Source organism: Mustelus asterias, chromosome 4 (assembly GCF_964213995.1).
Source record: "Mustelus asterias chromosome 4, sMusAst1.hap1.1, whole genome shotgun sequence".
Taxonomy (NCBI): domain Eukaryota; kingdom Metazoa; phylum Chordata; class Chondrichthyes; order Carcharhiniformes; family Triakidae; genus Mustelus; species Mustelus asterias.
In genome coordinates, this window is record NC_135804.1 from 87,327,446 (window position 1) to 87,342,832 (window position 15,387).

At 42.5% G+C, this 15,387-nt stretch overlaps 1 protein-coding gene across 2 annotated transcripts in view; it reads right to left on the bottom strand.

Moving 5' to 3' along the window:
- Nucleotides 1–15,387, bottom strand: part of kdrl (kinase insert domain receptor like) — a 509,442-nt gene that overhangs the window by 422,613 nt on the left and 71,442 nt on the right. For both annotated transcript variants that reach the window (XR_013497644.1, XM_078211338.1), the window contains exons 5-7: nt 6,378–6,543; nt 5,041–5,180; nt 1,975–2,134 (exon numbers count right to left, since the gene is read on the bottom strand). Coding sequence is in view for 1 of the 2 variants with exons in the window: in XM_078211338.1 (XP_078067464.1) it covers nt 1,975–2,134; nt 5,041–5,180; nt 6,378–6,543 (466 nt within the window). In the remaining variant the exon portion in view is untranslated. The remainder of the gene's footprint in view (nt 1–1,974; nt 2,135–5,040; nt 5,181–6,377; nt 6,544–15,387) is intronic.

Consider the following 15,387-nt stretch of genomic DNA (forward strand, 5'->3'; position numbering starts at 1 on the left):
GGAATGCTTAGGTGGAACCTGCCTCCACTGCGCTCTCAGGCAGCGCATTCCCTAACCATGCAAAAAAGTTTTTCCTCACATCACTTTTGCTTCTTTTACTAATTATTTTAAACCTGCGCCCTCTCATTTTTGATCCTTTTGCAAGTGGAAACAGTTTCGCCCTATCTACTCCGTCGAGAACCAAGGTGGCTGCCTCCCGTCACGAGAAGGACATTGCAGAGAGGCCAGAGAACCCCCCAGCCCTCGCAGGATGTTTTCCACAGACTCTGGTGGACTACTTTGTATAGCAGCCATCTTCCCTAGAATTTCCTTTGACTTGTGGAAAAGATTCATGATAATGGACCCAGGGATGAGGATTTAAAGTTATGAAGATAGATTGGAGATGTTAGGATGTTTTCCTTGGAGAAAGGCAAGTTGAGAGGAAATTTGACAGAGGTATTCAAGTTCATGATGACTGTCGGCAGGAATCTTCCAGTTATGCCACAGTTGACCCCTGCCATGGGTTCCCTGATGGCACGATGCTGGCGAGGAACATAAATCATCATCGATTTCGGCAGGACTGGAAGACCATGCTGGTGGCTAATGGTGAGCTGCCCCTGCCGTGGGGGATGCAGGAGAATTCCGCTCATTGTCCCTGTCATAACTTACTTCCTTAGATACAAACTCCAATCCTCTTCCTGGCAGCAATCTCAGAGCTGAACCAGACTGCTCACAATCTGGGCATGCTACCTGACCATGAGATAAAATTTTGATCACTTTTCTCTTTCAAGACAACCTACTTCCACCTCTATTATAGTGACTAATTACACCCCTGGCTCAACTTGTTTGCTGCTGGAACTCCCATTCCTGCTTTTGTTACTGCAAGAGTGTGCTTACTGGCTGATCTCCACATCTTCTATGATTCTATGATCTCCTATCCTCCATACCTTTGCTTATTGCTAGCTCTGCTGTCCTTATCCTAACTCATACCAGGTCCTGTTCACCCAGCAGCATCCACTGGCTGTTCACTGCCAGGAAATACCTCACTTTTCAAATTCTAACTTTTCATGGACCTAACCCTCCATTTCTCTGCAGTCTGTTCTGCTCCTACAAGACTTTGAGATCCCTGCGCTTCTCCAATCTATGTGCAGCTCCAATTTTATTTGCTGTCAAGGCCTGAAGCTCTGGAATTCCATTCTTAAACCTCTCCGCTTTTCCATATCCCTCTCCTCTTTTAAGAAACTTTTCTCCTTTATGAAACTCCTTGAAACTCTTTGTTCCAGCTTTTAGTCATCAATCCTAATATCCCCTTATGTGTCAGATTGCTGATAATTACTTCTGTGAAGTGCCTTGGGGATCTTATGCGATCTCAAATCTTCTACATAAATATACACTGTTGCCATATTGATTATTTCCAATATAAGGTATCAAATCAGGATGAAGGAATTAAAAATAATATGGCACGGTGGCACCGTGGTTAGCGCTGCTCCCTCACAGTGCCAGGGACCCAGGTTTGATTCCCTGCTTGGGTCAATGTCTGTTTGGTGTTGACACGTTCTCCCCGTGTCTACGTGGGTTTCCTCTGGGTGCTCCGGTTTCCTTCCACAGTCTGAAAGATGTGCTGGTTAGATGCATTGGTCATGCTAAATTCTTCCTCAGTGTACCCAAACAGGTGCCAGAATGTGGTGACTAGGGCATTTTCACAGTAACTTCATTGCAGTGTTAATGTAGGCCTACTTGTGACACTAATAAATAAACTTTAAAAAAATGATAACGCAAATGACAAGCTGCCTAGAGGCTTTAGAAGATACAAGCAATTCAATGTTCCCCAAAATTGAGTAGGATTGGAAAATAGAAATACTTTGCACTATTAGTATATTGAATAACCAATCATCAGGATGCACCAAGAAGTACCTGATTGTGGTGCAGGTTGATTTACTGCCCCATTCAAAGCCACATGAATGAAATGCGTTTGAAAGGCCCACAATAACTTACCAATGACATTAACTTTAGTCTTGGTTTGCGATGTATTTTTGTTCAATACTTTGCATATGTAGGTTCCTTTGTCACTTCGCTGAATGTCTTTCAGAGTTAGAATACTATAGTATACAGATGTGATTTCCCGTTTCTTGTCAATGACATGTGTCCGATTCACCTGTGAATAAGGAGAATTATGCATTTCAATCGTATTAATGTGCCAAAGCTCCTCATGAAAACAAACACTCATTTAAGACATTGAAATGGCTTCCTCCCTGTGGCGCTTGTTGAGCGAGAGAAACATCAATGGATATTCAGTTACTAATAGTTACTGTTTTTGCATATTGAAATTTTATGGGGCCAAAACCTGATAGCCCCTGAAAGCAGTTGTGGGGATTATGATATATGATTAATTCATGCCCTTGGTTTCTGATGCGGGCAACATGCCAGCTTCATACTGCATGCCAGTTTACATGATTGTTGCATGCAGGATTAATGCGGAGCATTAATTGTGCTGTTAAGTAGCTGCATACCTCAGTAGGGGGTCGGTCTAAAATTGTGAGAGACTAGCATTTTTAAAGCTGGCTTGCTTTACTTGAAGCCAGCCTGCACCTCATTGTGGAGATGCATCCTTGCTGGAGCAGTGCTGGAAGTGACTGGGGAAGACATTCTGACCAAAAGAAGAGTAGAAGGGCTAATTATGGTGTGGGGAGGGGGGGGGGGGGGGGGGGGGGGGGGTTGGGGAGGGGGGGGGCAGCGGGGCAGTGGGAGAGTGGGAGTGTGCTCCAAGATTCTCTGTTGCTATTTCCCTAGATTTCCTACTGTTCTAGATCCCTTAGTTGAGAAGGCAATAACGAGGAGTAATATGATCAGAAGCCAGGAAGCCCCGCAGACAAACCTTGCAAAGGCAGTGCGACCAGATAACGATCAAGGCCAATGCCAGAAGTCAAGCCCCCAAGGACCTGCATGCAATGCCACAAAAACATCAATGAGTTCACAAGTGATCAAAGTCAGGGAAGGTATCTTCAAATGCCATATCCCACCAAGTGCACCAGCAGCCTCATGCTCTGCTCAATATGCACCACACTCCCACCTATCAACGATCTCTGCTGATCATGATCTGTACCTCACATTCATAACGTCACCTTACCCTCACACATCTAGTACTGCTGCCAACCTCACGTCCACATCTCACAGCTCACACATGGCCTGCTATTCAACATGACACTGATATATGTCCCTCGCCTTTGAAGGAATAGGTGGTACATTACTGCTGCCAGGATACCAGGCACTGACCTGTATGATTCTCTGCATATGGTCAAGCTCCGGCTGGACATTGAGGGAGTGGAATCTCTGTTGTTTATGACACATCACAGGGTGGTCATGCGCTATCTGCAAAGCGTTAGGGTCACCTGCAATCTTTCCAAAGCTGCATCCTTTTTCTGCCAGCTTCACTCTGACAAGAGGGTGAAATGTACCAAGGTCTATCAAGAATAGTGGAGCAGGCTCGAAGGGCCGAATAGCTGACTCCTGCTTCTAGTTTCTATGTTTCTCTCTTGGAATACAGAGCCTCAGTGACCTCCTTTATGCCACAGTCGGAGCATGTTGTTAATATCATCTGCTTGAGCTTGGAGGGAGAAAGCATCATCATGGTCACCTTCACAGCCACCAGGAATCCAATCCTCACCCTGTTCTGAGGTTGCAGGTGTGGCTGCTGCAGTTGGTAGATTTCAGTAAGGACATCCTCAGTGAAGTGTAGCTGTCTGATTCTGCAAGTGTAGCTTGCTGAGGTTCAGACAGGAGAATTGCTCCCTGAACACCCTGTACAAATATGGCCTCCTGCTGAGAACATAGCTTCACCTCCTCCTCTTCCATCTTCCAGCAGCTTGCCCTGCTCTGTGTCACCTCTTCTCCTTCTTTCTCATGCTGGAGTTCAACGGGAATTCATATTGGTGCACCCATATCTGGCAGCAAGTGGCTTGTGCAGTATTTTTGAAGTCAGGACAGATTCTTTCAGCAAATGCCATACCTTTCCCTGTCAGCTTGAGCAACTTTAAACAACTCTAAAAACCAATAAACTCTTTGAAAGTAAAATTTTGGATAAACTCAGCAGGTCTGGCAGCATCTGTGGAGAAACAAAATTTCAAGTCTAAATGACCCATTTACAGATGCTGCCAGACCTGCTGAGTTTATCCAGCATTCTCTGCTTATATCTCAGATTTCCAGCATCTGCACTATTTTGTGTTTAAAGACTTGTAAAATCACGGCAGCAGCGACTAGAAATCACTCAGTAATTAATCTCAAAGCAGTTTATGATCCATTTCTTAGCACTGTTGGTAGAGTCTCGCTGCTGCTGAATAAATGTTCAGCTGTGCTTGTTTAAGAGAAGATGGCAGATTAAGTGTTGGGGTTCACGGCACGGTGGCACAGTGGTTATCACCGCTGCCTCACAGTGCCAGGAACCTGGGTTCAATTCTGGCCTCGGATAACTGTCTCTGTGGAGACAACACATTCTCCCTGTGTCTGCGTGGGTTTCCCCCCACAGTCCAAAGATGTGTCGGCTAGGTTGATTGGCTATGCTAAATGGCTTCTTAGTACCTGGGGGATTAGCTGGGTAAATAGTTGGGTTGTGGGGATAGGGCCTGGGTGAGATTGTTGGCTTGATGTATCGAATGGCCCCTTTCTGCACTGTAGGGGTTCTGTGATTCTTCTATGATTCTATGTGCATCAGAAGTATGAGCATACATCATAATTAGTTATTTGAGGTCTGTTAGGTTTATTAGTACAAATTCTTGGAATATGCCAGAGAGATTTACTTTAAAAAATCAGAATGGAATTTTGTGCCGGTGTATGCTTTTCAGATTGCATGAAATCAAAGGCTTTTACCCAGAAATTAGATTTGTCCTTATTAGTGGATGAAGGTTCAATACATCTGACTAGCATTCCTTTCAATGCAGTATTAACATAGCAGACATAGGAATGACATTAATGTAATGTGCCAGCAGTTATTTAGAAGCTTTTGTGTCAAAATATTAATAAAAAATCTGGTAAATGTACTTCAAGATGACATAAGTCAGGACTTACTGCTTTGCCAGGGTACTCCCACTGAAATTCAGGTCTGGCATTCAAAGGCATTTTTGCTGTGCACTTGATGGACAGTGTATCCCCAGACAACACCTTGATTCTTGCACTGGTATTGAGGTGAACATATTCCACCCCTTCAACTGAGGATAAAAACCAAAATATAATATACATGCAATAAAGCACAATAATCAATCACTTGACCTGAGGTTAGAAAACAAATGACAAAGCAACAATGCAACATTTTTCATCTTGCACTGCTACGAATAATTTAGTTGAACAAACTGGAAATCAGATAGTGGATATTAATTGCATATTAACTGCATTTAACTGTTTGTAGATAATGGGCATTAGCTGGAGATTCACTTACACCTTTAGACATAGGAATTGTAGTTAGTGATGGTTTATAGCGGGGAGCATAGTTACCTTCCACGCAGTTGACCCAATTTTGATTCCCAGCCCTTGCAGTATATATGGTAACTGTCTGAAACTGTTCACGGGGTTGGGAGGTATCATGTTTGTCATATGTGTCTCTGTAAATAAATTCTTATAAAGCTTTGTAAAGGTTGGCTCCAGTTCTACCTTTCACCATCTTGTTTGCTAGAGTAGAACAGTGTCCGTTTTTGTTTGGCGGAAATTTGTAGTCACCAAGGCAAGGGACAGTCATAGAGTCATAGAATCATAGAGGTTTACAGCATGGAAACAGGCCCTTTGGCCCAACTTTTGCATGCTGCCTCTTTTTTTTAAACTACTAAGCTGGTCCCAATTGCCTGCGTTTGGCCCATATCCCTCTATACCTATCTTACCCATGTAACTGTCTAAATGCTTTTTAAAAGACAAAATAGTACCCAAGAGGCATATGGTACTTCTCTATGTGTTCTAAGCAGTGTCTAGATGATGCATATTTAGGTTGTGTTAAAGCTAAATTCAGGTGTTAAATAACTTTCCCTTCACTCTGTCTCAAGAAATGTGTTTTTACTCCGAACCTAGAAGAACATTTTTATTGCCAATACAAAATCCCTTTTATCTGATATGGAATTTCTTTGGAGAGCGAGAAGACATTCCCTTTCCCCCTTAGGCTTTGGTTTGCTGTGTGGCTACCTCAGTGAAAACAGCTGAAACACATATTGCAAAATGCACTAAACTTGAGAAGACAGGCAAAGCTGCCACTTCCACCTAAAACAGGCCAGGAGCTGACGTGTGACATTCAAAAAAGGGTCAGGCAGCTAAAATCAAACAGGCCCAGAATGGAAACTGACAGGATGACTGTGCACTCACATTGGCTTGCTAGGGAGAGTTGAAATTAGCCCAATAAATTCAGAATGAAAGAAAGCACTTACCTTCTTTGACTATCATAAAAGAAGATACAAAAGCCTGATTATCCACTGTAGTTTCGCATTGCAGCATGCCAGACGGAATATGTTCCAGGTTTCGAAGAATAAATCCCTGCTTAGGATCCCATATGATATTTATCCCATTGGTTTCAAAGGTTGTAAGGTCCTGTTTCTGGTAGAAATCATTATCTGTTACACTAAAGCCCATGATAAACAAGGTACTGGTGAATTATCATGTAGAAAGAACTGAACATTTTTAGTGGGTAATCATTAAAGAATGAATTACTTACTAACACTCCATTTCATACTTGAGTAAAGTTACAATCTCTTAAATTTTTATTTTGTTTTATATTTCTAATCAATTAAAAAAGAGAAAAAATGTAAATGGTACCAAGTGTTATTTAATGCTCAGTTTCATTACAGCAATGTGAAATGTAAGAATGTCACTGTTCAAGGTTTAATCTAGAACTAGGGGGCACAGTTTCAAATCAAGGGTCTGGATTTTCATTCATGAAGTGAGTAGCCGGAGTTGGGAAAATTCTTGGTTCAGCCAGCCCGCTTTGGGAGAAAATCATAGAAGCATAGAATCCCCACAGTACAGAAGGAGGCCATTTGGCCCATCGAGCCTACAGTGACAACAATCTCACCCAGATCTCATCCCTGTAACCCCACAAGTTCCCCTGCTAACCGACCTGACACTAACAGGCAATTTAGAATGGCCAATCAACCTAGCCTGCACATCTTTGGACTGTGGGAGGAAACTGGAGCACCCGGAAGGAACCCACACAGACACAGGGAGAACATGCAAACTCCAGACAGTCACTCGAGGCCAGAATTGAATCCGAGTCCCTGGCGCTGTGAGGCAGCAGTGCGAACAATTGTGCCACCTTGTTGCAGAGATGTGATTTTCATTGTATGTGTCTGGGTTGGGTGGGGGGGTTGTGGGGGTGGGAGGAGTGTGGGAGTAAGTTTGGGGACTTTGGGGACTTTGGGAAATGGTGGTGATAGAGGAGGGAGGTGAGGGCTCGAGTGAGGGCAACCGACCTATTAAGACATTTGGAGGCAGCCACAGGGGCTGCCGGATGCTAAGGCCCGTCTAAGTACTGTAGGACTTTATACCAGTTAAAATAAAAACAGAAAACCCTCCAACCCTCATCTCCCACATTAAAATATCCCCCACATACTCCACATGCACCATCCATGGCATCTCATGCCCCCATTCTGCCCCTTTTGCTGCTCAAGCCCCCCATGCCAAGTTATCCCCTCCAAAAAACATGACAAGGACCATTTTAACTTATCTTTCAAAAGGTCCCTTCGTGGAGACAATGGTTTGCAACATCCCTGAACCTTGACTCATTGAACACCTGACCTGGTTCCATGAAATTTTCAGGGGACTAGGATGCGCTTTCCCTGACGTGCAGGCTTCTGGCGTTTGACCCAAACCAGCCACACTCTTAATAGGCGCTTCCAAACATTGGAAACCCTGGGAATAGGATTGGGGATCCTGGAATCAGCTGCTAGCTGCCATTTCTAAGAAGCTCCCAAGTCATCTCTGCTTGGTGAAAATTCAGCTTAAGGTGTTGCCCATTTTAGATGGAGATGATGAGAATTCTTTCTATCAGAAGGTCATTGTTGTTTGAAATTCTCTTTCCTAGCAAGCAGTGGAAACTGGGCCATTGAATATATTCAGGTTTAAATTGGACAGATTTTTGATTGGCCAGGCAGTCGAGGTTTTTGGAGGCAGACAGAAAAGTGGTGTTAAAGCCACAATTCGATCAGCATTGATTGCAATGGTGGAGCAAGCTTGAGGGGGTGAACAGTCTTCTCCTACTCTTATTTCTTATGTTCATATACAGGATATTGGAAATCCTTATTTCCCCTTTCATTGGTATTTTTGAGATTGTCATGATGAGTGCAGGATGCAAAGCTTCAACACATGTCATTTTCAGCAATGCTCAAGTTCTATTTCTCCAAATGACTATTTTTCTTTTCTTGAGTTGTGAATATAAGTATCTATAGAAAATAGCATATTAATAGTTTTTAGGAAAAGGCTTCTGCAAGAAACTGATCACAGCAGTTCCCCACTAAGTGCATACCCAATTTTTATGTATTTTCCCCACTAAGAGTTGAGGAGAAACTACTTCTTTAAAAGGGTTGTGAATCTGTGGAATTTGCTACTCCAAAGTGTGGTGGATTCTGGGACAGTGAGTAAATTTAAGGAGGAGTTAGATAGATTTTTAATTGGTAATGGGTTAAAGGGTTATGGGGAGAAGGCATGAAAATGGTGATGAGGAGCATATCAGCCATGATCGAATGGCGGAACAGACTTGATGGGCCGAATGGCCTAATTCTGCTCCTATGTCTTATGAACTTAGGAACTAAAATGAATAAAAGATAGAATGACTCACACATTTACAATTTTACAGTGAAAACAAAGAATTTTAAAACTTGAGAAAATTAACCTAATTTAAAACTTTCCCTTCTTTTCCAAATGTCCGAATACTTTATGTAACTGATTGATTCTGCTTAAATAAACATATTTATTTTCAGGAACCTCCACGGTTCTCACTTTCTTCAAACCACCATCAGAATTTCACTCTTTCTGATGGTACTCTCTCAGATATACACACGCATAAAAAAATACTGCTGCTCTAACCATTCATAACACATTAAAAATATACAAAGATGATCAATATCATACATTAAAATTGGATACGTGCTTGTGCTGCCCTAACCTACAGGGCTACGGAGCAAGAGCTGGCTGGGATTAGGGTGGTTAGTTTTTGCACAGCTGGCATAGACAACATGGGCTGAATGGCCTCCACCTATGCTGCAAATGTTTCTCTCTATGTCACCCGTACGTGCATGGCAGCCGAAACGATATCAAAAGTGAAGTCAAAGCTGAAAATCTGAAGTGAGGGTCAAACCGTGAGCTCCAAAGCAAGGCTAGGTCTTTGAAATCAGAAGTTAAAGGATGCATTTTGAGCACATGAACAATTTTACGAATAAACTTGAAGCTGTTTGTCTTTGTTATGCTAAAAGTTCCTACTTTAATGTAATTTCCTCTGGTTACTGATTGGACACGATATAATACAGCAACAGAAAATTACATCATTTGGTGGAAGTTATTTGGCCCATCATTCATGTTTGAAAGAACTGTCATATTTAGTTCCACACCCTCTGCATTTTGCCATTATAAATGCCTCATGCTGGAAGGCATTTGCCATCATATTTTGTTTGATTTTATTGATTCCCTGGCTCTGGCTTATTTACAGTTTTACTAGCAACTCTTTGTTGATTTTTGATTCAAAATAACAAGTAGGTAGGAAAACCACCAGTTTGTAATTTCTGGACACATTTGTCATTGGTAAACTTACAAAAGTTTCAGTCAAAATTTGTGACTTTTAGTAAGTATGATGTTTGAACTAATCAGGTGCAAATCTAACAGACACTTCGCTCGTCTAACACTTATAGTATTTTGATACTTTACACATACAATTCAGGCTTTCAGTTTTATAGATCGTTTTGGGGTTCCCCTTATTGAAGGACAGAGCAATAACAACTGCATTTATTATTGCTGATATCAAATTTACATTCAGATAAAGTTTAACAACTCAATCCCTACTTATAACTTTCACCTCGTAAAGCTGACTTACATTTTCAATATAGTCGCACCAAGTTATGTTAACAGAAATATGGTGAGAACATATTTGGGTTGAAACATTTACTTATGCCAGTGAGTGTTGAGAAATTCCAAAATCTGCATTCTAAAATTGACTTGCCATTATGGATACATAACATTGGTTTAGTCTCCAAACTGAACTGCATGTATTTTCATTAGCAATTTGCTTTTTGTAGCTATTTTCACCTCTCCATGAAGCACTTAAACTGATAGCATGCCTCATAGTCTCTTTCCAAACTCCTGGCATCGCTGGGCATCATGCATGTTTGAAACGGAACCCCAATTCAGGCAATCACCATGTGTGTTGGGCAGGCTCCTAGATTTAACGTATACTCAGTTCAATCTCTTGATATATAAACAGACTAACGTGATATTATAGATTGGAAATTAACAGTGCCTGTTATGGGCAGCACGGTGGCACAGTGGTTAGCACTGTTGCCTCACAGTACCAGGGAGCTGGGTTACATAGAAACATAGAAAACTACAGCACAAAACAGGCCCTTCGGTCCCACAAGTTGTGCCGAACATATCCCTACCTTTTAGGCCTACCTATAACCCTCCATCCTATTAAGTCCCATGTATTCATCCAGGAGTCTCTTAAAAGACCCTATTGAGTTTGCTTCCACCACCACTGATGGCAGCCGATTCCACTCGCTCACCACCCTCTGTGTGAAAAACTTCCCCCCAACATTTCCCCTGTACCTACCCCCCAGCAGCTTAAACCTGTGTCCTCTCGTAGCAGCCATTTCCACCTTGGGAAAAGCCTTTGAGAGTCCACCTGATCTATGCCTCTCAACGTCTTATATACCTCTATTCGGTCTCCTCTCATCCTACGTCTCTCCAAGGAGAAAAGACCGGGTTCAACTCCTGGTTTGGGTCACTGTCTGTGCAAAGTCTGTATGTTCTCTGGGTGCTCTGGTTTCCTCCCACGGTCCGAAAAACGTGCTGGTTAGGTGCATTGGCCATGCTAAATTCTCTCTCAGTCTACCCGAACAGGTGCCGGAGTGTTGCAACTAGGGTATTTTCACAGTAACTTCATTGCAGTGTAAGCCTACTTGTGACACTAATAAATAAACTTTATTTTTAGACCAAATCTAATAATGTCTAAGAATTTGAGAAAGAGTTTTACAAAAAACGCTGCCTGCCCATTCCCAAAGTAATCAGGCAAAACTGCAGAAGCAAGTGCACAGCCTATCAAGGGCAATTAGGGATCGGCAATAAATGCTGGCCTCGGCAGCAACGTCCACATCCTGTGAACGAAAACAAAAAAAAACTTGTCAGAACTTCTATTACTGAATCCTGTGCTTTGCTTTTGACAAATTATGGGCCAAATCTTATGGCCATTCATGCTGGCGGGATTTTCTGGTCCCGCTGCAGTGAAAGGATAGTAAGTTGAGTGCCAAATTCTCCGTCCTCGTTGGCAGTGGCGGTGGGGTGTGAACGGGTGGTAAGATCACACCCTACATCTTTCTGTTGCTTTGATGCATGGTCCACAGTGTTCCATGTTTAGTAATCTCTGCCCTTATTTATCACTAAAATCTTCAACACTGTTCTCGTAAAGTCATGCCTTCAGCTAGGAATTAGTTATATTAATTGAAAATCTGTTCCTCATATCCACTATTATGGTGAAAAAAATTTTCCTTTTCATTTGATGCTTGTTAATTTTCTACATGAATGCTCTAGTTCTGCACTTGTAGCCCAAATTGAACAGACTGCTTTCATTTTTGCCATCTTTTCCTCATAACCTGCTAAAGATCTATATATGATATTCCCCCATGACTTACTGACAAAACACATTTGTTTTTATTTCTGCCACTGATTTTAGTAGCTGGGATTAAAACTCAGTACCTGTAGGCTATTGGTTAACAACAACATTTTTCATACTTAATCAATCTGGCAAGGTAAATCTAAAATATATATCAAATCCTACTTTACAAGTCAGAGATTATTGTCAACTAACAAAGATGGAGAGATAAGCAACTTTAGGTTGACTGCTTAGGTTCACCAGTCATCTCTTGTTGCAAAGAAGCACAAGAGACAATACGTAACTTGAGTATCAATTTGTAATGAATGCTAATAGATGCCTTCTTCATGTAAAGCTAATTTCATGTCACATTAAAAAATGCTGAAATTAATGTGCCTGACATTTTCATTGTTGTGTTTTGACATGAGAAGTAAATTCCGCACCCAATTATAGTTGAAAATTATGCTGGACATCAAAATAAACAATTTTCCCAAAAGATACATCATCATGTAAAAGTGGGTTGACAGAATAATGACACAACCATTGGTTCTAAGTCTGTTGAGATTTTCATTTTTCTTTCAACAGCTGTGAATGGGAAACCATGGGAAACAGTAAGCAAACATTCTGGATCGACACCAATCAGAGTGACTACTTCAATCGAGTCAAGTCTGTACCTCGACAAGTCACATTGAAATAGAATTTGCATTAACTCTGAAGATAATAAGGAACATGGTTCCATCTCTGACAAGGTATTTCCATAGCTTTCTAATCTAATTTGCACAACTTTGTGGTGAAGTTATTTGCCTGACTCTTGACTTTTTGGCTAAGATCAAGTGTAGTATCTGTTCTTAGAGAGCACATTCAGGGGTGGAACCATGAACAGGCAGGCGATGAGGCTAGCCCATTGTACTTCGGGTGTGCTGACACTCACGATGATGGTTTGCTCAGACGAGGGTAAAGGATCAGGGTAGCCAATGAGGTCAAACTGAGGCATTCCCTGATGCAATTTTTCAAAGCCATCTCGGTTTTTTGGCTAAGGTGAAGCATCAGATCAAGCCCAAGTTGGGGTGCAATTTCTCATCTTGTTAGATTGGATCTTGTATGACCAAACCCAGGATGGGGCGCAATGCCTCGTCTTGTCAGCTGGGTCTTGTTTGTCCCTCTCGTGGGGCCTATGATTTGGATTCAATTGGATTTGTTTTTTTTGGATGGAATAAAAATTTTAAGAAACATTTGCCTGCCTGATAAAGATAGCAGAAAAACCTGGCAAGTTTCACCACTCAAACTTTTTAAAAAGCTGCCAATCCACTTATCCTTGGGAACAGAAAAGAAGAGGGCACAGAGCAGTTGCTTCGAGTGGACAATTGGATAGCCCTCCCCCCACCACCCCCCCACCCCCAACCAGTTCCAAGATAAATGGGGGGAATGGGGTTATGGGATTGACTAGTGGGAAGAAAAAATGGGAACTCAGTGCAGAGGGACTCCCATACTCCTCCTTTTCCAGGCTCCACCAAAGAAACTCTTACAGAGACTTGTGTACGCACTCTAGGCTGGAACTCCAGTGCAGTGCTAAGGGAGTGCTGCACTATCGCAGGTGATGTCTTCCAGGAAGATGTGTCCTTCAGCAAAAACACATTCAACTTTAAAGAAGCCAACATTTAAAAACCCAAAGAAATTCTTGCTAACAGGCGGTTCGCAGTGAAAATTTTTCAGAAATTGACCCATCTTTTTAATTCATTTGTGGGACATGGGCATCACTGGCTGGCCAGCATTTATTGCCCATTCCTAGTTGCTCTTGAGAAGGTGGTGGTGAGCTGCCTTCTTGAATCGCTGCAGTCCATGTTCTGTGTGTTGCCCCACAATGTCGTTAGGGAGGGAATTCCAGGATTTTGACCCAGCGACTGCAAAGGAACGGTGATGTATTTCCAAGTCAGGATGGCAAGTGGCTTTGAGGGGAACTTGCAGGTGGTGGTGTTCCCATTTATCTGCTGCCCTTGTCCTTCTAGATGGAAGTGGTTGTAGGTTTGGAAGGTGCTGTCTAAGTATCTTTGGTGAATTGCTGCTGTGCATCATGTAGATAGTACACACTGCTGCTACTGAGCGTCAGTGGTGAGGTATTGAATGTTTGTAAATGTGGTGCCAATCAAGCGAGCTGCTTTGTCCTGGATGGTGTCAAGCTTCTTGAGTGTTGTTGGAGCTACACCCATGCAGTCAAGTGGGGAGTATTCCATCACACTCCTGACTTGTACCTTGTAGATGGTGGATAGGCTTTGGGGAGTCAGGAGATGAGTTACTCATCACAGTATTCCTAGCCTCTGACCAGCTCTTGTAACCACTGTGTTTGTGTGGTGAGTCCAGTTGAGTTTTGGGTCAATGGTAACCCCAAGGATGTTGACAGTGGGGGATTCAGTGACGGTAACACCATTGAATGTCAAGGAATGCCTCCCAGCATTCCATAGAACCCTGGAACGGGACCTAAAGAAAACCTTGAAAACCTGACATAGACACCAATGGCTAATTATTTCAATAAACTGGTCAATAGGTGGAAGAGGCCATCAGACCACATGATAGATATAGGAACATAGCAACAGGAGTAGGCCAACTAGCCCTCCAGGCCTGCGCCTCCATTCAATAAGATTATGGTTGACGTGGCTGTAGTCTCAACTCCATTTTGCCAACTGACCCCATAACCATTGGTGCCCTAAATCTCTACATTCTTTCACATTGCAGCAATCTCATATCCTGGGTTCAGGAACTGTCCATTAACACAAGAAGGTCTTTCAATGGCCAAGATCTAAATTATAGCATCATCAGGTTTCACTTTCACAGTAGGCTTATATTAACACTGCAATGAAGTTACTGTGAAAATTCCCTAGTCGCCACACTCTGGCGCTTGTTCAGGTGCACTGAGGGAGAATTTAGCATAGCCAATGCACCTAACCAGCACATCTTTTGGACTGAGGGGGGAAACCGGAGTACCCAGAGGAAACCCACGCAGACACGGAGAAAGTGTGCAGACTCCGCACAGACTGTGACCCAAGTCGGGAATCGAACCTGGCCCTGGCACTGCGAGGCAGCAGTGCTAACCACTGTGCCACCATGCCACCCAGTGCCGCCCTATGGCACTATTTGGAAGAAGAACAAGGGAATTCTACCCAGTTTACCTGCCAATATTTATCCCTCAACCAACATCACTAAATTTTAAAACAAATTATTTGCCCAGGTATCACGTTGTTGTTTTTGTGTACTTGCTATCCACAAGTTGTCTGCTGCATTTCCCTGTGACAATACAAAAGTATTTCATTGTCTGCGGAGTACTTTGGGATATCCTAGGGTCATGAAAGGTGCTATATAAATAAAATACTTTCTTCCTTTTTATACCTGGAATGATTTCTTCCATTCTTCTCACCTGCTACTGATCTGCAGCCTGGTGAAGAAACTGCAGTGCCAACACTTTTCAGGGACCAGTTAAAATGTCATTGGGATGCCATTGGCTTGAAAGAGCCTTCCGTATCTGTGTAATTTCTTCAGGCCTCTGCTTCTGAAGTCAAATCTTCATCCTAATCAGAATCCAACTTTGAAACTTCAAA